At 49.3% G+C, this 23,290-nt stretch overlaps 1 protein-coding gene across 1 annotated transcript in view; it reads right to left on the bottom strand.

Moving 5' to 3' along the window:
• Positions 1-23,041, bottom strand: part of SCARA5 (scavenger receptor class A member 5) — a 107,826-nt gene extending 84,785 nt beyond the window's left edge. Inside the window, exons 1-2 of the mRNA XM_066388555.1 lie at positions 22,664-23,041; positions 18,444-18,561 (exon numbers count right to left, since the gene is read on the bottom strand). Coding sequence (XP_066244652.1) covers positions 18,444-18,555 — 112 coding nt within the window. The 5' untranslated portion in view covers positions 18,556-18,561; positions 22,664-23,041. The remainder of the gene's footprint in view (positions 1-18,443; positions 18,562-22,663) is intronic.
• Positions 23,042-23,290: the final 249 nt, after the last annotated feature.

The raw sequence follows: 23,290 nt of genomic DNA, 5'->3' as shown, positions 1-23,290 counted from the left end.
ACATGATAAGGAACTGAGGCCGTCAGCCAACAGCCATGTGAGTGAGCCTAGAAGCAGATACTCCAGCCAAATCAAACCTTCGGATAACTACCCCCTGGCTGAGATCCTGACAGCAGTCTCCTGAGAGACGTTGAGCCAGAATTACCTAGAGATGCTGCTCCTAGATTCCTGCCAGATTGTATTACATATAAATATGTTCTGAGAAAAATTCTGATGTGAAAAAATAAACAAAATCTTGGCTTTCCTTGCATACCTATAACTTCCTCAGAAATTGGGTGCGACAATACATTTTTATTTTCAGCTGCTTAGTTTTGGGGCAGTTTGTTATGGGGCAACTGATCACTAATACACATATGTTAGATGATAGGAAACACAAAGATAAGCCACATGCAGGATAGACTTTGCTAGCATTATTCACTTGCAACGTCCCAGTGCCTAGACTAGTGCCTGGCATGTAGTAGGCACTCAGAAAATATTTGTTGAATAATAAATTAAAATATGGCACTGTCCTTCCCGCTCACATCTAAGGGGAAGAAGACATGTGGACAGGTAACTATTATACGGGTGTGAATGACGTATGTGTTTAAGAGAGCTATAGCAAGAGTAAAACAGCCCAGGGGCAATGATTCACTGTGCGGGGAGGTGGTCCCGGAGCCTGTAGAGAGGAGGCAGCGACTCGGCTTTGAACGACAGGCCTTTCCACACGGGCTGAAACCCATTATTTTTCCTCTCCAGCTTTATCCTCTGATTTACAGCTATATATTGGGACACTGTGACTTTAAGGAGAAAAAAATTTTCCCCCCATGTGAGAACAGTTCTGAAGAAAATACCAGACAAAGCTGCTAGTTATTAAACATAGTTGTTTGTCGACATGGTCACACACAAGACCAGATCAAGGGAGAAAATGGCACAAACAGGCAAAACAAAAACAAAAACAAAACTCTTCCAAGATGTAGGAGAATTGAGGGAAAGGTTTTTTCCATCTTGCGGTGGCCCCAGAAATGAGGTAGTACCTCGGGAGATCAGACGCCAGTGAAGAGGCCCGGAGAGGCCCGGAGAGGGCAAAGCCAGTGGCTCCAAGAGAGTAAATGGAAACTAAAAAATAAATGCAAAGTGACATGCAGAACAAGCCACCAGTGCCAGGCTGGGAGACGTTGTTTATCTCAGCATGAAACACAGGCTTCCTAATGGGCTGGAAGCTGTCAGCTGGTGCTGTTCCCACCTCCAGGCATCCCAACTGCATCTGGCCTGTGCAATTTTACCATAGCTGTGCACCCTTGGGCTATTCTTTTCTTTGTCACTCCACAGTTTTAAAACTTGAATTTATTTGAGAAGGAAATCTGATAGCATCATCATAAGTGGAAACTTAGGTTCTTCCTATTACACATCGAAATAAATACCTGATCATTAAAATAACAAATTTACGCCTGATCATCACGTCACACAGCCTCTTGAGTCCCAGTGTATCGTAGAGAATCACAGTTGGGACATACTGACTTAGCAAAAGTAATTCAATCATCGCTCAATGACAAATTGCAAGAAATAAGTTGTCGTACTCCTAGGAGATTTTATTTATAGAGAAGCCCAACCAAACTTTTTAGATGTTCAAGATGTAGAATACGCTAGAAAGGATTAGGTGCCGCTGAAAGAACCACTGTCAGAACCTTGTACACACCTCTAGCAGTGACCTCATTATTCACGACTGTCTGTTCACATCCCTGCCTGTCCGATGTGTCGGAGGTCCTCTGGGGCAGGGTGAATCTCATTGATCTCTCTCACCCTATCGACCAGCACAAAGCAGGGCCACGATAACGTTCTTTGCAAAAACAAAGACATGTATAAGGCACTTATTTTTTTTTTGCCACAAAGATCATCTCTTACATTTGTCTTATGCAAATAGTTGACACAGTTTGGTAGGCTGTGAAAGCACATTTCTGAGCAAAATTTTGGTCTGAAAAGAAATAAACAAAATCTTGACTTTGCTTGCCAAGATGAGTTCGGATTGCCCCTGAGTGCCCAAATAGGTAAACTGTGGGAGCAATTCATGGGGACTGAATTGACACTTTCATCCTGGCTGAGTAGCACAATCACAGGTGGAACTTCTTAGATGTACGGAGGCTGAGCCCCACCCCTGGACATTCTGATTTTGAGTCAGTGATGAAATCACACATCTATGGTGCAGAGGTACATGGTTCCGGAGTCAGGCTTTTATTGTATTGAAAGGGAAATGTGAAGACACATTCTTGGAAAATCAATGAAAAGTCTTGCTATTTTCAGAGCTTAGTTTATTTTACTAAGTTTGGATTTTTTTTTTTATTAGAACACATTCAAACTGGGGTTGTCCAAAACAATTTTATTATTCCCAGAGATTAACACTGCAAAAGACTCCTTTTAATCATGGGAACAAGAGTACCCTTTAAAGAGTCTTTGTTAAAATATTGTCCACGGAGGGTGGGGAGGTGCTTGGGAGCAAGGGTTAAAGATCAGAAAAAGAAAATTTATCTGAAAACCACTCAGCCCCAGATAGTTGAGCTGAGGATGAAGCAGGAAATGCCCCCTCTCCAATGTCAATGCCACATTAAGGTGGGAACCTCAAAAACTCTGGGTCCTAGTTTCCCTAACACTCCTATAGGGGGACAAGCACGGGTTTGGGGCTCTGTAGAGGTAGAGTCAGAGCCTCCCTCTGTCACATATGGACAGCTAGACCATGAGAAAGCATTGTAAATAATACCCTTGGTCAATTTAGCCCTGCCTTGACAAACTAATTGTTCAATTTCTTAATCATAATGTTAGAGCATCTAGGGAATTATCTGTTTGAATTTATTTCTTCACGTGGGGCAAACGCAGGCATCTTCTGCCAGCACCAGGACTCACTTCTTCTTCCTATTAAAAATACTCACAAATTATATCTGATAGCAGTGGGTATTTACCTATTTCTAATGAATCCGGGTCTATACAACATAAAACACAGAATGTGATGATTCAACTGTCACCTAATTGAGTTTTATTTACCAAGGGAAGTCAATTTCTTTTTGTTCTCTTTGATCCTACAGCTGGCAAATAGCAGGTGGAGATAAGGTTCCATTTCTGGAAGGGACCACAGAGCTCATCGCATCCAAGGAGCTTCTTAAATCCTGAAGACTGACTTCATTATCCCCATGCTGGTCACTCCACTGGTCACATTGTCTGTTATAATAGGCAGCCCCAAATAACCTCTGTCTCTGAGGCTACCATCCCTTTCTGGCTTTAATGGGGACCTTTGTTTACTTTCCCTCAATAAAGAAAAGTGGAGGGTGTGAGTCAGGGACACTGCAGAGCACAGCCACCTACCTGCCGTTTCATCTGACCTGCGTGTGGGAGGGTCCTGAACCACCCACTGGGGTACAGTGAACACCGGTCATCTCTGCCTTGTTTGGCCGCAGACCTGAGGTTTCCAGGCAGACTGCCCAGTGAGAGTGACAAAGAAGACAAAGTCTTCTGCAAGACTGAACGAATCTGAGCCTTCCATGTCCAGTTCTAAGAAAGGGGGCGGAGGTGGCAGGAAGGGTGGCCAGAGCTCATTCATTTCACATTTTAGTTGTATGACGGCCTAGAATGGCTTCTCCTAGTACTCCTAAAGGTATCTTGTAATTTTGTAACTTCCCCACGATATTTGTTATTTTGCTCAATCCCTATTGATTTCCCAAGTTACTCGGCATAAAAATTCCTGAAGACAGTAGGGGGGGTTGTGTCCTTACTTTCTGCAGGAGGAGGAAGGGCCTCTGGGTGAAGTACAGGTGGAGAGAAAGCCAGGTGGGAGGAGAGATGAGGGCAGTCAAGGTGAGGGGCCCATCGCTGCCACCTGGGAGGAGGGGAGGGGCCAGGGAATCCCCAGGAAGAAGAGTGGGTCCTGGTGCTGGCAGAAGATGCCTGCATTTGCCCAACACGGGCAGTGCACAAATTGGGAGGAATGCTATTTCAATACAGAGAGACTCAAATAACAGCTAGCTAAGGGTTCGGCCTAGATTCAGGCCAAAAGGCTGTCCTCCTATAGAGTGGCCCCGGAATCCTCTGAAAAAGACTCCCAATTCCTCCCCTGGTCCCTTGTCAGAGGAAATAAATCATCTCATGATGTGTTTGCAATGTGGCAGCTGGAGCTCAACTGTTTCTATTTGTAAATCACTACTCTTTCCAAGCCACGAGTGCCACACCTCCCTACCATCTCCCGGTGGCCTTGGTTTGATGACTTGGTCTACCCTCAAGGCAGGAATGGATACGTCTAATACTCTGTGTCCCACTTCCCCAACTTCTACCACCAACTGAGTTGGAAGGACCATCTGGGTATCTGGATTTGAAGGCAGTAAGTCTAGGATCTCAACCCATGCCACCTTTATGGGGCTGAGTGGAAGTGTCCCTGAAGCCTACTCAGTGGTCAGCAAACTCAGTAGTCAACAGAGCCAAATATCAACAGAACAACGATTGAAATTTATTTTGAGCCCTGGCCGGTTGGCTCAGCGGTAGAGCGTCGGCCTAGCGTGCGGAGGACCCGGGTTCGATTCCTGGCCAGGGCACACATTTGCTTCTCTACCGCTCCGCCGCACCTTCCTCTCTGTCTCTCTCTTCCCCTCCCGCAGCCAAGGCTCCATTGGAGCAAAGATGGCCCAGGCGCTGGGGATGGCTCTGTGGCCTCTGCCCCAGGCGCTAGAGTGGCTCTGGTCGCAACATGGCGATGCCCAGGATGGGCAGAGCATCGCCCCCTGGTGGGCAGAGCGTCGCCCCATGGTGGGCGTGCCGGGTGGATCCCGGTCGGGCGCATGCGGGAGTCTGTCTGACTGTCTCTCCCTGTTTCCAGCTTCAGAAAAATGAAAAAAAAAAAAAAGAAATTTCTTTTGAGAGCCAAACTTTTTAAACTTAAACTACATAGGTAGCTACATTCCTTATCGAGGTAGCGCCCGCACATGGTATTTTGTGGAAAAGCCACACACACTCAAGGGGCCAAAGAACCACAATTTGCCTACCAGCCCCTCCCTGCAACTTCCTCTCTTAACAGGACTTTTTTTTTTAAGGGGAGTACTTTATTTATTTTATTAAAGTATATTTGATATACAATATTATATTAATTTCAGGTGTACAACATAGTAGTTTTACATTTTATATGCCTTACAATGTGATCACCATGATAAGTCTAGTAAGCGTCTCACCAGGACTTTGTAAAGACAAGCCTTCTGCCTACTATGAACACCTTGGGTTATATTGACTTGAACTGAATCACAGCCAGACAGCAGGAAGTGAGAAGGCACCAGGGAGCAGGCAGGCACTGGGACACCGGGCGGAAGGCTGGCACCGTCGTGGGCCCACATCGGCTCTGTGGCTGGGCCTTCCTGTTAACCAGCAGCCAGGTCGGTGGGGCAGCCATAGCCAGCGAGCCTGCTCTTCCGGGATGTGCTCCTGGGCTGAACTCTGCATGCGGACTTCAGATTTGAGGCCAGAGCCCCAGGAGGTGGAAGGGGCAGGGTCACTGTAGAGGGGAGAGCATTTCTCTGACTTGAAGTCAAGTCTGCCATGAGGTTCGTGTTGCAGGCTTCTCCCAGAAGCCATTTAGGACCCTGTCATTGAGCTCCTATCCAACCCTTTTGCGTTTATATCTATTTCCAGCCAGAGGCACTTCTTAGAATAATTTGTTCCATCTGTCCCCAGTATTTTAGCCATTTATTCTCACGGCCCACCCTAGCTTTATCACCGGCCAGAATGCCTCCACCCCTGAAACCCTAAACTCCGAGAATCCGCTCTCCTAGCACCTCACCGACACCAGGGACTCCAGGGTCTGGCACTGAGGAACGGGCGTGAGCTGTGCAGAGGGGTGGGGTTTAAGGATCAGGCAGCCGTGACTTTGAATCCAGGCTCTGCATCCAACTAGCTGGGTGACATTAGGCAATTTCCTTCCCCTACAACTTCATCTTCTCATGGACAAACTGGGAACAATACGTATAGCTCTTCATTGAAGCACTGAGCATAGTGCCTGCTGTGCTGCATGCTCAGTTAAGGGAGTGATGTATTCTTATCACTTCTCTTATAATGGCTCCTGATGGATCAGCCACCCCTTCCACCACTCCCTTAGCCTCCTTGCCCCCACAAGAGCCAAAGTGAACTCCAGAGCTCCTGGCTCGGTAAGACCACCCCCGCTCCTGCCCCTGACGCACACACACCTGGAAGGGCGTGGGGGTCCGTTGGACTTTGTGTGCTCATGAAAAGACCCCTATTACAGACACTCAGCCTCACCATCAGTTTCTGCCCCGAGATCAGCCTCACCAACCCCACGGAGTCCTCAGCCCTGGCTTATATCAGTCCCGCAGAAGCCCGGGATTCCCTGCTATGCACTCTAGACCTAGAACAGCCTTGTTTATCCTCCTTTGATCCCCATCTCCCTACCCAACTGCAGAAATCTTCTGTGGGGAAAACAGCTGTGTTAGGCTTGCTCGCTGGTTTACCTCTGCAAGCACTTTGCCTGATTAGTGCATGAGCACGTGGGAGCACCATGTGTGGATGTCTATGTAAGGCTGTGGGTGGCTGTGCTCAGGGCGGATTGCAGATGGCGGGTTGTGGATTGCCTGCTCACCATTGGGAGGGGCCGTTTTGCTGTTCATTTGCTTGCTTCCATGAGGAGAAAGAGGTTTTTCCCCTGCCTGTTTGCTCTCATCTGCCCTTGTGAGACTTTATTACATGGTAACGGCCCAACCCTTTCTAGCTCAGCAGTTTCTCTACCATCTGCCCGAATCCAGTGTGGACCTACCTGGCCTCAGCCACCAGCATTACACCGTCCCACTGTGGCCCTGGGCCCTCGCAGCCAATCTTCTGAAAATCCCTGAATTTCTCAGCTTCCACTCAGCATGTCTTTCTCTTTCTTGTTCTAACTGGAACCTGCTTCCTCGTCTTCTCAAGCATGGGTTTCTCACATTCGCATACACCAGCCTAAGGGTGCAGCTGGGATTTCCCTTTGCTCCCTGTTGCTGTTACAGAACTTTCTCTCTCTTCTCCCTAACACTCCCCTCCCCACCCAAGTTGGGGTCTCACACCAGAGACTGTACATTTCTCCTCGTTGCTCAGGGGACCTCTGCTCCCCCTCCCCCTCCAGGCTATCTCTCCGTCTCCAGTTCTAAGTCCTCCTAACCTTCTCTTTTTCCCTGATTTTACTTTCACCTGACACATTTGAACTGTGGCTGACCAGGAATGAGATGGCCTCCAGGTGCCAAATACACACTGGATTTTGCTCATGATGAGGAGTAGGTATGTTATATATAGCGCCATTATTTTTACTGATTACATATCAAAAATAATATATTGGATATATTAGATTAAATAAAACGTATTACTGTCTTTAAATTGGTTTCATCTGTGTCTGTTTACTTCTGTACATGGCTACTAGAGCATTTAAAGTTGCATTTGGGGCTCAGATTACATTTCTATTGGCTTTACCAACCATTGGGACCCTTCCTTAATCCCGATTTCAAAGCCCCAGGTTATAGCCACCTCTCCTGCTGTGCTCCCTCCAGAACTCTGACTGGCACTGCCTGACCTCACCAGGACCTACAAACCACGGGTCCTCCTGCCTTGACACCATCTCTCCCCCGCCATGTCCTTCCTTCCCTTCTAATCTGACGTACATCCTATAATCTGTTATTTGTTCTTTACACTCACCCTCCACTCCCTCGTCCCTCTCTGGCTTCCTCATAACTGCCCCCCCCCCCAGCAGCTCAGACCCTGGTTAGCTTTAACTCTGCCGCTCTACACTTCCATCACATAGCTGAGCAAAGGGAAAACACATCACCACGTGGGCTGTCCAGCAGGTTCGCTACCTGTTCCCAGTCCACTCACACACTCATCTTCCAGGTGCCTGTTCCATGCCTCCTCCTCCTCCTGCTTCGCTCTCAGTTCCCTATTTGACTGAAAAGCCAGGAAATAGCTTCCTGAGGTTCCTATCACAAGGTAACCTTGACCTGCATCCAGGACCTCACACTTTGCCTTCCCTTTTAGCTCTGCAGTCAAACGGTTTGAGCCAACACCCCCAACTGCACATTGGATTCCTTCTCCAACTTATTCAGGGACATAACTCCAGCAATTCTTCATAGGCAACGTTTCCCTCTGCATGGTATCATTCCATTAGCATCAACCAGCCTGCTATTTCTTCCATCGTAAAAAACAAAACAATAATCTCTCTTGACCTTCCTTCCCCCTCCATGTTTATCCTCTCATACAGAATTTCTTGAAAGAATTGCTGGCACCCATTGCATCCAATTCCTCTCCTCCATTCTCTCCTGAACCCACTCCAGTCAGCCTCCTTCCACCCACCTTCACTGAAACTGCTCTTGCCAGGTGTTATGGGCTGACTGGTGTCCCCTCCAAATTCCTAACTGTAAGCCCTAAACCCTCATCACCTCAGAATGTGACTGTATTTGGAGATGGGCCCTTTAAAGAGGTGATGAAGCTAAAATGAGAGTTCTCTGACCTAATCTTATTGACGTCCTTAAAAAAAGAGGAAATTTGGATGTACAAAGAGATAACAGGGACACATGCCTAAGGAGAAAAGCCCACATGAGGACACAGCAAGAAGGCTGCCATCTGCAAGCCAGGAAGAGAGTCTACAGGAGAAATCAACCCTGCTGACACATTGATGTTGGACTTCCAGCCTCCAGAAGAATGAGAAAATGGATGTCTGTTATTGAAGCCACACAGTCTGTGTGGCGTTTTGTTACACAGCCTGAGCTGACTAATATACCAGGTCAACCACTGACCTCCAACGGCTCAGTCCAATGGTCAATGCTCAGTGCTCTTCAGATGACCTTTTAGTAGCATTGGCACAGTTTGTCACCCTTCCTCCTTAATGCACTTCCAGGGCTCAACATGCTTGCTTTTTCTTTCCCTGGTTTCTTCTCAGCCTCCTTTGCTGCTCCTCCTTGTCTCCTAACCTCTTATTCCTCTCAGCATGGCCTGAGCCAGAGCTCTTTCCCTAGAGTCCCCTTGGTTGGCAAACTGCGGCTCTTTGGCCCCTTGAGTATGGCTCTTCCACAAAGGGTACTCCACCCTAATTAAGTTAATAACAATGTACCTACCTATATAGTTTTAAGTTAAAAAAAATTGGCTCTCAAAAGAAACTTCAATAATTGTACTGTTGCCTGACCAGGTGGTGGCGCAGTGGATAGAGCGCCGGACTGGGATGTGGAAGGACCCAGGTTCGAGACCCCGAGGTCGCCAGCTTGAGCACGGGCTCATCTGGCTTGAGCAAAGAGCTCACCAACTTGGACCCAAGGTCGCTGGCTCCAGCAGGGGGTTACTCAGTCTGCTGAAGGCCCACGGTCAAGGCACATGTGAGAAAGCAATCAATGAACAACTAAGAAGTCGCAATGCGCAACGAGAAACTGATGATTGATGCTTCTCATCTCTCTCCGTTCCTGTCTGTCTGTCCCTGTCTATCTCTGCCTCTGTAAAAAAAAAAAAAAAAAAAGAGAAGAATGTTGTTTAAAAATAAATAAATAAATAAATAATTGTACTGTTGATATTTGGCTCTATTGACTAACAAGTTTGCCGACCACTGCCCTAGACCACTTCTCACCTTCACACGCCCCACCAACTGTTGGCTTGGATCTAAAAATATATACAATCAGAACTGGGTCACCTCCTACTTCCTCCACTTCTTCTGAGGTACCAGCCATTTCTTATCTGGATTATTGTACCCAGACTGAACCCCATACACCCCCCACCACCACTCCACTCATTCTTTTTTCAACCTCACAGCCAGGTGCCTTAAAATCAGAGTCTGCATTCAAGGCACAGGGTCCTCTCCTTGTCTTTCGAGCCAGACGTAATCCACTGCACTTGGCTTCTCTCCACCCACTCCACTCTCACAGCTCTGCAGAGGTCCTTGGTGACCTTCCCACTGGAAAAGCTAACATCCTGCTGCAGGTCGAGTAGCCATTCTATAGTGCAAATTGGACCTTATCCTTTCATTGCTTTGAAACCGTTTGCTGGTTTCCCATTGCCTCCAGGAGCCCAGGTTCCCATGGACGATACAGGAGATCTTCCACAATTGGCTTTAGCTTCGTATAATTAAGAGTGTGGGCTATAGTCAGTGACTCTGACTCCAATTTGCTATAAATTGATTGTTTATGGCCCATAAAATTTATATGTTGAGACCTAACGCCCAGTGTGATGATATTAAGAGGTGGGGCCTCTGTGGGGTGATTAGGTCATGAGGGTGGAACCCTCATAAATAAGATTAGTCCCTCTATAAAAGGGACCCCAGAGAGCTCCCTCTTCTCTTCCACCACATGAGCACACAGTGAGAAGACAGCTTTCTAAAAACCTGGAAGCAGGCTCTCACCAGCACCTTGATCTTGGATTTCCAGCCTCCAGAATTCTGAGAAATCAATTTCTGTTGTTTATCAGCCACCCAGGCTATGGCGTTCTGGTACAGCTGCCTGAATGGACTGAGACACCAATTCCGTGATCTTGGGCAAGTTACCAGTCTCTGTGCCTTGGGTTCCTCATATGTCACTTGGGTATAATATTGAGACTCATCTCACTGGGTTGATGTGAGGATCAAATGAGCTCATACTCATAAAATGCTTAGAGCTGTGCCTGGTCTGGCGGACCTCGATAAGTGAGTGTTTATTACCTCCCATCATTCTCCTTCCTTGGCCTGAGTGCCCTTCCCTGAGCCTGGAAAATCTTCCCGCCCTTTCCAACAGGCACCCTGTGGCCTGTCCTTTGATATTTAGCTCCTGTGTCTATCCCTTATCCCTGCAGGAGGCCTTCCTTCCTCCCCAGGGCAGGCTGGGGGCGCCTTCTCTCCTCTAACTGCACTTTGCTTAGACTTCCATCTGAGGATTAATGAAATTATAATGCAATGTCTGTTGACATGACTGTGTCTTTAGGGACGTTAGTCCCCTTGAGGGCAGGAACCTTGACCTTCTATTTCTGCATGCAGCAGCCTCATAGTAAAGCCCTATAATCTTTGGATAAACGATGCTACAGTTCCTTTAATTTGTCTTAAGCTTATGTCTCTAAGCCTTCTTCCATCCTGGAGAACAAGAATGTGTCCAGTTATTCCACAAGCAAAGGTGTCTCCACATGCAAGACACAGTGCTAGGTGTTGGGAACATGACAACGAACCCAAGGTGAAGTGTTTGTCCTCAGGGACTTAGGGTCCAGAGGGAACACAGGTGCACAAGCTGCAGCCAGGTGTGCATGGACAGCCGACAAGGGCCAAGGAGGCTGGGCCAAAGGCCTGGGGAAGAGACAGAGGGAAGCCAGGGCATGTAGACTCAAGGGGCTTCTGTCATGCTGCTTATCACATGACGGCAGGAGTCAACACTGGAAACGCAGGACCGAGGTGAGAGCAGATCGCACAGTCCTGGAGCCCAGAACCAGAGAATGGGGAGGAGCCAGACCACCATGAGTGTGCCCCAGGGTAAAAGCAGACAGACCCAGGGCTGCAACAACACTCATGCTCAGGTCTAACATTTATGAGTTCTCAGCATATACCAGGCACTGTGGGAAGGATTTAACGTGGAACCTTGCAATAAACCCACGCCAGGGGCGATGAGTATCCCATTCTGTAGAAGAGAGGAAGCTGAGGCCGAGAACTTGCTCAGGTTTCACAGAGCCAGAGTCAGAGGGCCACTGTCTGGCTGCAAAGCCTAGACTCTTGCCACCATGCAATGCCACCCCCACCATGGAGAGGGTGAGACTGTTCCAGATGTTAAGTTTGAACACAGGTACCTGGGGCAAGTGAGGCTGTATGTGGTCGGCCCCAGCCATGTGCTCCAAATCCTGAGTGTCCTTCCCTCTGGACCACCTTTAGGTCAGCTTTGCATTTGGACCAACCCTGAACTGGTTGGCAGTGGGAACGGCAGGAGGAGAGAGAGGAACAGGCCAACGAGAGTGATGGTAACATGACAAAGGGCAGGGCCTTGTCTCGTGTCTCCGTGTGGCCCTCACTGCATGTAGCCAGTGTGCAGCACTCTCAGGCTGCCTGAAGACACCATTCTTATTCAAAGATGAACACGAAAAAATGAAGGAATGAATGAGCAAGAGAATGAGGGGCAGGAACCAGAAGAGCAAGGTCCCTGGGTGAGGAGAGAGAAAATGAATAACCCTGACCTGACTCGTCACCCCTCCACTCGGGCATCTCCTAAAGCCCCCTTCCCACTGATGGTCTTGCTGTCACTGTATGTCCCCTCAGTGCCCCCGGCCGGTAGCATCCCCCTCAGAGCCATCCTCACAACCCCCACTCCCCTGAGTAATGCCGCTTAGGACAGGGCATAGTTTAGGGATGGGGTCTTGGGCGAAGGAAGAAGACAGAGGCTCCCTTTACACCACCAGCATGGGAAGGAACTTTCGGGGTGACTGGGCTCCTTCCACTCTTCCCTGACCCCTCTGCAAGACAACAGCTTCCACGCGGGGACAATGACACACATGCCTCAATATTTCTGGTAGCAAACCTCAGGAAGGCCTCTGGAAGCCAACTTTTCTAATCGGGTTGGGCGGATGGCCAGCCTCATGTACACCACGGAGACAGGAGACCCCGGGATCCAGAATATCCCTTAAAGATTCTACTATTTGGGAAATCAGACTAAAAGAACTCACTCAGTTTCCTTGGGAATCTAAGCTTCATGAGGAAGTCCCCTAACTGAAACTCCGTTTTCTTTAGCAGAAGGTAAGAACCAGTCTTAAAATTCTATCCAGGCCAGGGTGTCCTGAGAAGTGGCGTGGGTGTTTCCTGGGAGACCCCGGGTGGCAGCAGCTGCTCCTGACCTCCCCATCTCTCTCTCTCCTTCCTTTCCATGTCCCCAAGGTTTGCAGGGACTCCCCAAAGGTCAGGAAGGTGAAATACATGTGTATTGAGGGGCAACTGTGAGCGAGGTGCTTTACATGAAATACATGTGTATTGAGGGGCGACTGTGAGCGAGGTGCTTTACGTGAAATACATGTGTATTGAGGGGTGACTGTGAGCAATGTGCTTTATGTCACCTGCTTTCCCCACTGCTTTGGTGAAGTAACATTATTCCCATTTTGAGGCTCAGAGGTCAGAGAAATTGAGTAGAGGGAGTGGTCAGAGTGTAAGATGCCCTGGAGTAGGGTCCTTGGGCTGTAACCAAACCACCCCCAGGATCCAGGAGGGGAGCAGTTACTGGGACCTGTGCAGAGAAAGCCAGTGTGGAGAGGGTGTCTTCCAAGAAGCTATGACCTTGGGTGGGAGGACACAGCAGCCTGAGGTGACTCCATCAGCAGGAGCTGGCGAATGAATAGTCCACCCTCCCTTTCTTCCGTCCTCCATCTCCCTTCAGGGCAGCTCCCCAATAGCCACCCCAAGGACGCGGAGAGCGAGAGGAACAGCAGTGAGTAGGTACGGGGGGCCAGCAGCCGCTGGGCACTGAGCCCAAGGCCACACGGCCAGTCTGGTCTGTGGATTCAAGCCCAGACCTACCCAACTTCGAAGTCCAGGCTCTTGTCATCTCCCCTGGCTGTTCCCCATCTTGTGGTAGCATGGTCCGTTGGGCAAGAGAGACCCAGGACCCAGCCTGCCCCACCCATCCCCCCGCCCCCGTCCCCGTCCCCGTCCCCGTCCCCACCCCCATGACCACACATCTGTCTAGCATTACTTCACTCTCTGCACTGCTTTAACAGGGCCAGGACCCTGAGAGCACCTTGGTGCTGCACGAGTTAAGGTCTCTGCTCATCTCCTGCTTCAGAGCCCAATTCCCCAACCTGTCCGCGAGGGTGCAGGCAGACCCTCCCAGGAAATCCACTCCTGCCCCTGGGTAGCTGCCCAGCAGCCCTCAGCCATGCCGGATGAATTGGGAAGAATTGATTGATGAGAAGGTAGATGTGGGGGTTCCCCCTAGGAGAATAATTTGATTTGATGGGGAAGGAACGTTGGATGGGGAGCTCGAGCCCTATGCTCGGCAAGCAGGCGTCCAGGCGCAGCCAGGAACATATGCAACTCATTACCTCCTAGAGCCTCCCATTTGTGGCGGGTGGATGACGCCACGAGTGTAGTGGAGGGCCTGAGGCTGCGGGGTGAGCTGACTGCAATATTTTTCTGACACTGACACCTCTTTCTGACCCTCTGAAAGGGCCATGGAGGAGCCAGGCCCAGCCAAACACCACCCACGCCCCGACCTCTGCCTCCTCGGACTCCTGGCGCCAGACTGGAGAGGCCTACAGCTGTACCGGGCGGGGCGGAAAGGGAAGGACCAGGGAAGGTGAGAGGGCAGGGAGAGGCAGGCGGGGAAGGAGAGGAGGGGGGGGGAGGGGAGAGGGGTGAGCAGGCCCAGCTGGCCCCTGTTTGGGTTTCTGTGCCAAGGGCGGTGTAAGCGGGCCTTGAGGTCAGAGGAGGTTTGGCTAAAGGGCCTTGGAGGTCGAATTTCGCAGTCAGTCCTTCCACATTCCTCCAGTAAAACAGGTGGAACCAATGCTTTTGCCAAGTGGAGACACGAAGGTGGGGAGGTCCCTGTCCTCCTGGCCTTCCCTTCATCAGGGGGTCTAGGGGAGGAGAGGGGCGGGGGGTGGGGATGATGAAAGCTCAGACCCAAGGAGGGAGGCGGGTCCTGAGAAGTGGGGGAGGTCCCGATGACGGCACAGAGTGGGGTGTGGGAGTGAGCCTTGAAGGATGCAGGACTTGGGCAAATGGCCTGTCCTGCAGCGGACAGAGGAGCCCAGGCGCTTAACGCCCTCACTTTCCTTCTCACCTGGTAAGTGCAAGGAAGGGAAGGGGCACAGGCGGGGTGGGCAGCAAACCAACAGCTCGACACACTGGGTTCTCAAAATATGTTTGTTAACTGGAATCCAGAGAAAGAGATGGAATGGGAGCAGGTTACGAGGGCAGCACAAGGAGGTGTATTTGTCACAAGCCCAGATTGACCTTCTTGCCCATACACTCAGTCCCTGCCTTTCTTTTCTTTTTTTTTTCTTTTTTCTTTTTTTTATGTGCCTTGACCGCGGGCCTTCAGCAGACCAAGTAACCCCTTGTTTGAGCCAGCGATGTTGGGCTCAACCAGATGAGTCCGTGCTCAAGCTGGCGACCTCGGGGTCTTGAACCTGGGTCTTCCGCATCCCAGTCCGATGCTCTATCCACTGCGCCACCGCCTGGTCAGTCCCTGCCTTTCTAAGCCCCCAGCTTCCCCTCCTACACCTAGGACCTGGTGGGAGAAACAGGGCTGGAGCTTTCAGGAGAGTCACTTCTCTTTTTGAGTCATTTCACAACAGAAGCAGCGAGCAGAGTGGAGCATAGCAGAAAATGGTACTGGAAAAAAGGCCTGTGGCTCTGGCTGGTTGGCTCAGTGGATAGAGTGTCAGCCTGGCATGAAGACGTTCCAGGTTCGAGCCCCAGTCAGGGCACACATGAGAAGCAACCATCCGCTTCTTTCCCCCTCCCTGTCCACTTCTCTCTCTCGTCTCCTCCCGCAGCCAGTGGCTCAATTAGTTTGAACATCAGCCCCAGGTGCTGAGGATAGCTCAGTTGATTTGAGCATTAGCCCCAGATGGGGATCATGTGGGAGTCTGTCTATCTCGCCTCCTCTCACTTAAAAAAAAAAAAAGAAAGAAAGAAAAAAGGCTTGCATGTTGGTTAATTTTATGTTAACTTGATTATGTCATGACAGTGCTCAGATTAAACACCACTTCTGGGTGTGTCTTGGATGGTTTCTGGATGAGTTAACTTTTGAATTGGAGGACTCAGCAAAGCAGATTGCTCTCCCCCATGTGGGTGGGCCTCGTCCAATTAGTTGAGGGACTGAATAGAACAAAAGGTGGAGGTATTTGCTTTTTGTTCCCTGCCCAACAGCTTGAGTTGGGACATCTCATCTCATCTTCCCCAGCCCTCAAACTGCTCTTTACACCATTGACTCTTCTGGTTCTCAGGCCTCTGACTTGGATTGAATCACACATCTGGCTCTCCTGAGTCCCCAGCCTGCAGCTGGCAGATCATGGGACTTCTCGGCCTTCATAATCATGTGAGTTATTTCCGCATAGTATATCTCTTTATATATGTATGTGTATATATCACACCTGTTCTATTTGTCTGGAGAGCCCTAATACAGGCTCTCTCTAGCTCACTGACCACAGTCTCTAAAAGACTCATCTGTGACATTTATTCTATTCATCTTTGAAGTGGGGGCAATGTTCTCCACTCCTACTCTCTATGCCAGTGGTTCTCAAAGTGTGTGCCAGGGCACATTGGTGCACCCTAGAAGATTTCCAGGTGCACCCTATGGTATTCCAGAGAAATATGTGCCTGTTGGGGACCAAAAAACCAACAGGAGTTTCAGAGTTTAGATTTTTGGGGGACAGAGGTGTGGGGAATTGGCTGTAAGCTGACAGTCTGCCCAACCGCCCACCTCATTTTCCTGATTAGGTTTCAAAAGGCTGTTAAGCTGTGGTGCTGGATTGTTTACACTACCCCCATGTTCCCCAGAAAGACTGGAGGCAAGTTTCTTCTATCCTTTGTTTGGTGTAAAGTTAAGATGATATATATGGTGGGGGTTTTCTGCATTTGGTAAAATTCTTGGGTTGCCTGGGAAACATGATCAAAGATCTCATTGATTTGCTAATGGCCCACTTTGCCCTATAAATAAAGCAAGATGCGGTTTTTGGGCATGCTTTGTTCTTTCTAGCAGCAATTACAGGACCCTGCCGACCCCATATTTTCTTAATTCCGTGTATTTTCTTAATTCCACACCGTTCCCAGTCAGGACCTGGAATTACTAGCTGCGCTTATTTGTGGCATGTGCCCAGATATAAAAATATAGTCACTCTATTATACCATTTCATTATGGAAATACAGCTCTTTTTGTTAACACATCATTATTATATTTATTATTAACACATCATTATATTATTTTTAGATAAATACACCCAAATAAAATGGATAGATTTCTCATAAAGAAGCGTGATATTGAAGAATCCAATTCTGGAAGTGGACAAAAGTTAAGAGTAAATAAAATAGGACTTGAAGGCTGACGGGCAGAATTTAATTTATAGCATTTTCCATCACTTAACACTGAACAATATGATTGGATTATAGAAACCCATTCATGGAAGCTTCAAGTGATTTTGGTTTAACATTAACAGAAGAAGAACTGGCAGCTATATCCACTGATCATGGATTGATGATTAAACACGAGGAATTGTCTCTCTTGAAGCCTTTTGGATTTCTATAAAAGAAGAATATGTGGCAATATCTGAAAAGGCTTTGAACATTTTACTACAATTTTCAACATCCTGTTTATGTGAATTAGGATTTTCTACCCTCAACACAATTAAGAGTAGAAAGAGAGGAATTCTTCAATGTGTTGATGAAGAAATGAGAGCTTGCCTTTCAAATATATGCCCAAACATTGAAGAAATCGCTAGGACTCATCAGGCTCATGTTTCTCATAAACACAAGAATGAAAAAACTTAAAACATTCGCGCCAGGACCTGCCGAATTTACTAAATCTTACTAAGAATGTATCTATATATATATAAAAAGATAACTTTATTGTCGTTTTTTTTATTTTTTAACTCCTCTTTTTTATGAATTCTAAAAGGCATAACTCAAAAAATGTAATATAAAAATGTTTTTTAATGTCAGAATAAATTTAATTTTGTCGTATTTATTTTGTTTAACTACCATAAAAGCATGCTTGGACTTGATATTTTATTTCTTTAATATTTGACTTAATTATTATAACATATTTCTCAGAAATTTGCATATAGTGCGCCTACAATTATTTGTAGAATTTTAAATGTGCCCCGACTTCAAAAAGTTTGAGAACCACTGCATCTATGCAAAGAGAAGTGTATGCATTCATGCAGCAAGCATTTATTAAAAGCACCTACTAAGTGTCAGGCTCTGTGCTAGATCCACAGGAGGCCAGCTGTTGGCAAGGGCTTTGGGCGAGGAAGCTGCTCCAGTTACATCTCCAGGATTTTGGCAAATAACCAGCCACCAAAGCTAGGGCCGTTCGGGTCAGTGGGATAGGGATCTTGGGGCCTCAGGCCTGGAGGCAGATCAGCACCTGGAGAGGTATGTTTTCCTCTTGCAGAAGCTTCTGGAAATGGATTAGAGGCTCCTCACCAGAGAGGGTCCAGGCTAGTTGATTCAGACGCCTTTGTGGCACCCCAGCCTCACTCAGAGGAGTGAGGCAGAAGGAGTCAGCAGACTTGGTGCTGGAACGCCTCTCTGACTGATGAGATGAATTATCCCTAATGAGCCTCCACTAGCTCATCTGTGAAACGGGCACTCATCTTGCTGATCACAAAGGTTTGTTGAGATGTATGAATGAGAAGACACACAGAAAAGACTGTGAAAGGATGAAGTTCAACATATGCAGTATTAGGCAGGAGGTCACCAGCACCCTGGGGAAATGCCAAGTTTGGTGCGGGGCTCAGCTCTCTCACCCCAAGACCGAGAGAGAGTCACTCACCGTCCTCGCACAGGTTCAGCTTGGACAGGCTCCTGCCATCAAAGGGCTCCTCGAATATGGAGCTGGTGTCACGGTCACTCACGGTGTTCAGGTACATGGCTTTGTTCTCCATTCCGTCCTATAGCAGCAGGAGAGACAGCAAGAGAAGAGGAGAGGGAGGAAGGAGGTGGGCAGGGGAGAGAGAAAGAATAAACTGTAGGTGCAGACATGATTGGATAGAACGAGATGTCTACCCTGTGGCCCTGAGCCTGAACATTGGGACCCTGTCCTCATCAACTGGTGATGTCTACTGAGTCCTTAGGACTCCTCGGTGCTTAGTTTGGAAGGCCAAGACCCTCTGGACCTTTCTGATCATGGGATCTGCCTTCTTGCTTTCAACAGCTCTCTGTTGGGGGGCACCAAGAGCCATGCTGGGTGAGGCCTGGATGCGCCAGCTCTTCTGACTCAAGTGGAGCAGTTCTGAGCTTCTGGAGCCCTGCGCACATCAGAGACTTGGGTTTCTACTCTGTGTTGAAAACAAGGGAAACTTAACACAAAGGCAGGTACAGAGACCTCCAGCCGTCACAGCTAAGACCAAAACTGCTCCCAACCCAGCTGGGCTGGTGGTTAGAGGAGCTGGGTTCAGTGGCACCATAGCAGCGATTCGTTCCCACGGGAGCCTGAGGAACAGGTGGCCTCAGTGGGGTCCCCAGGCACTAAGACCTCCTGAGGCTGGATCATGGGGACCTAAGGTCCTACCCATGGTGTCCCAGGAACATACTCATTGACTGGGGGGAAAGCTCTGCTATTTGCAGTGAACCAGCTCCGTTACACAGGTGTGTACAGCTCCATCCATTTTGTTCTGTGCACACATCCCGCACTTGTGATGGGAAAGACTGTCCATGGGATGTCCTGGTTCTGGGTGAGGCCTGGTTGTTCCAGGTGTGTTCTAGGGCTCTGGTTGGAATTGTGCCTCTTGTCATTTGCTGGATTTTCTTGGTTTTCTATGATGCATTCTTTATATAATGAGAAAATCCATTTTTCCAAGCCAAATTACAAAGTATTTATTACATAAAACACTTGATATTCTTTTCTCACATATACGCTGTGATTTTATAAATTACTCTCTACTGTAGTCATTAGTTTGGCTCGACCTTTGTTCTGATAATCTTTGACTATATGGATGTTGAATCCAAAGTAATCCACTTGTAGAAAGTGAATTCTTTGGAAGATAAAAGTTGCTGGGAGGAAAGGCGAGTCCTAGGCCCAACGTGGAGCAGACTCAAGTCTGAGGCCCAGTGTGCCAGCCAGGGGTCCACCACCTGGAGGGAAGTAACAGGGGCCTGGTAGGCAGTCCGGGGCAGTGCCTGCTGACTGAAAGGAGCAGCCACCCAGTGAGCTCCTCTTCAGAGGCAGGTGGGAAAGATGGCATCAGGAGTGAGGAAGGGGGCAGCCATTTGGCTCTGGCTGGCAGAGCAGACATAAGCCCCTGTTTCATAACTTGACCGTTGCCTCCAGAGACCTCTGACTTCAAGGCTTAGAAGAGGCTATAAATGACCAGTTGCAGATTCTGCTCTTGTCTTTTCAAAAATATGAGATGCCACATCTCCTACATAACCTGTGCTTGCATGCAACATACATGCATGCGTGCACACACACATATGTGCACACACATGCACACACAATCAGGGTGTTCACAGTCTCTTCAAGCCTTTCTTCCAACTTATGGGAAGAACAGGCAGAGGGGAGCCCACAGCTGTGCCATGATCTCACCTCCCTGCCCCAGGGGTTCCTGGAGCCCGGAGACAGCTCCCACCCCAGGTTCTCCCTGCTGCAGTGTGTCCAGTTTGCTGGTCTCCCAGTACCCAGCACTATCCGGCCAGGTCCTCCACCCTGTAAGGGCCCCTAGGTGGGGCCCTGAGTAGCTCCACTGCTGCTGCTGCAAGGGACCCTCCCTGCTTTCACAGCGCTGTGCTCGCCACCCCTCCCTCTGGCCTCCAGCGGATCCTGGAGAGCTGCAGAGCTGGAGGCCAGTTTCTTCTGCATGTGGTAACCCTCTCTTTGCCAAAGGCAACAGGCACTGCTGCCCAGAGGTCACACAGAGCCAGAGCTGCCAGGCTGGGAGTGCAGGTGCCGAGACAGGCTTGAGCCAGTGGAGCCCCAGCTTCGTTCCCACCTCCCCCTCTGCTGATCGGCTCCTGGGCCAGAGCTAGAATGCACTGCTTACTATCTGGAATGTGTCTGTAGGGCGGCCCCATTTCTGCTCCCTCCCCACCCCTCAGCTGGTGGAGCAGGAGCCCTGGGAGCTTGTTGGGAAAAGGGGCTGGCCGAGCAGGAGGCCAGATGTGAGTGAGATGAGATTGCAAATGCTCAGCCAGCTCTGCTAATGTTTCTTACTTGGGAATGAAACCTAAGAATATCTGTCTGCCCAGGTTTTATTTTGGACCCTTCTATCATTGGTCTTATAGCCTATGGGCCGAGTTTGCGCTCTCAGTTGCAGCAAGCTAGCTGCTGAGCATGCGGATAATGGAACAAATCCCCACATGTGCACACATCCCACAAATTACAGGCCATTTGCCATCCAGATCTCTCCGCCTTCCCAGGCGCACTGTGGGGGGCGGGGCAGGTGGTGTCAGTCTGGCATTCCCATTTTAAAGATTAGCCAAATGAGGCACAAAGAAGCAAGAACCAATGGATGTTGGAGAGGGGTGGGGCACCATGCAAAAGCTTCCCACCCAGTGCACCGGCTCAGATTTACCAGGAAGGCTATATCCATTCCTTTTGGTGACTACTTTTAGAGTCCGAGATGAGTCAGTAAAGAAGGCCAGGTGGTGGCTCTGGGGCCAGTGAGAGGCTCTGAGAGCTGGGAGGGAAGGGACGATGCCACGGAAACATGCACAGGGTATGAGCACCAAAGTGCCCTGAGGGTGAAGTCCAAGGAGCCTGGACTTCTGTGCTTCAAGTCAGAGTGAAGCCTTCCTTCTCTGTGGAGAGGACACTTGACTGACCTCTTAGAGTGTCTTAGATGATGCCTTTTAGAGCTGAAGCTGTCGGCCGTCCACAGCTCTGCTCAGGTGGCTCCGTGCAGGCCAGCAGACACAGGGTCCTACCCTGGCTCCACTTCATATTACTCGGGCACATGGCCCAATCAGCTGAGCTCGTGCAGCCTCAGGTCATCACTTCTATGATGGGTAAAGTACATCTGCCAGGCGCTCAGTTACCGAGAGCTTCATGTGGGACAGTGAACGTGGAAGGGCTTTACAACGGGGAGCTCAGGAAGTTGGTGGTATGGTCTGGCGAGAACCAACAGCGCCCCAGCATCTTCTGATTCTGCCAACCAGCCAGGTATGGGGGTCTGCAGATTCCTGAGGCCTCCCTCCTACCTGACAGCGCCAGAAACAATGCTCTTTGGGATTCCCTTTACAAAAGGCAATCATGAATGTAGACTGGAGCCAAAATCCAGACCCTGACTCGCAAAGAGAGTTAGACTGGAGCCGAAATCCAGACCCTGACTCTCAAAGTTCCTCTCTGGGCAGAGGAAGGACTCTATCAGTTCTTTCTGCTGAGGGGGTGCATGAGCCTTGCTTGTTGCTGCAAAGACAGTGTCTCTGGGTTCTAGCACCCAACTCTGCAGGGCTCACAGCTTGTCTTTGGATTTGCCTAACTTGAAACTCATCAAAACCAAGTACAAAATTACCACGAATGCGGCCCTCCCTGGAGAGAGAATCACTAAGTAGGTTTGAAGCCTATTCCTCCTCTAACTGTACTTAGTTACTAAATCATAATGCAAAGCTGGAAAGGTGTAGATGTTTTATAAAATAACTCTCCCTTCATATATTTCACTACCAGACACATGTGTGCGCGCACACACACACGTACATATGCACACATGCACACACATTCTGCACATGGCGAGGGACTGCCACCTGTACCATCTGTTCCCTGGATAGGCTCTTTAGCAGTGACACAAGGCAGGAATAGTTGCTACTAAGGCAGTAGCTTCCCGTGGAACCTCAAGTGCAGAGTCACACCTGTCAGTCCAGGCAGCTGGATGAGGCCCCGTGCACCTCTACAGGCTGACCCTGGGACAGGCCGGCACCTCCATGCTCCAGAGCCTGGGGCTCCCTAACACTGTGCCCGGCTCCATCCGCCACATCTGTGTCCTTCACCTGCCTCCAGGACACCATGCTCAGGTGCTGGGACAAAGTGAGTGTCAAAGTGTCAGCGTGATCAAGACTCACCTTCGTGCCTCCACAGAGGCTGCAGAGGCTGTCCCCTCAGTTCCCGGCATTCACCATGGTGGCTGGAGAGCTGGCTGCCACCGCCACACTGAGACCCAGGCAGCCCTTTGGAGCTGGTCCCCACAGCCAGCCCAATCTAGACGGAGTCATAGAAAGAGGCTGTAGGGGTGTGCAGGGACTCTTCTCGTGGGTCACTTCTCCAGGAGGATCAGGTCAGGAGGCAAGACTCGGCGTTGTGTCCGAGTGGGGACCTGCAGCTAAGGAGGCCCTGTCTTGGTGCCTCGCCTCGGTCAGCCAGGGGCGATGCTTGGAGGTGTTCTGTGGAGGCACCAGCAGCTCTGCTAGGTACTGACTGAGATGTGAACTGCAGCTGCTCTGGCGGCCAGTCTTTAAATACAAAGTTTTTGAGCAATTGTGGAGGCCCCCCTTGGGGTCTGGAACACATCCGCCCTCTGGTGGTCAATTTTGGCATTACATCCCCACATAGGAAGGGCTGCTAGGTCCAGAGCAGAGAAGTCAGCCTTGGTCTTCACCTGCCTATTCTAAAGGCCCTGCTCAGAGTATTTTTTGTGAATCTTCTCGGAGAATGGCAGGTAGACCTGGATTAGAAGACATGCAAGGAAGCCA

This window comes from Saccopteryx leptura, chromosome 1 (assembly GCF_036850995.1).
Source record: "Saccopteryx leptura isolate mSacLep1 chromosome 1, mSacLep1_pri_phased_curated, whole genome shotgun sequence".
Taxonomy (NCBI): Eukaryota; Metazoa; Chordata; class Mammalia; order Chiroptera; family Emballonuridae; genus Saccopteryx; species Saccopteryx leptura.
Note: the sequence above shows the minus strand (reverse complement) of the source record. Positions and strands in the feature narration are given on the sequence as shown.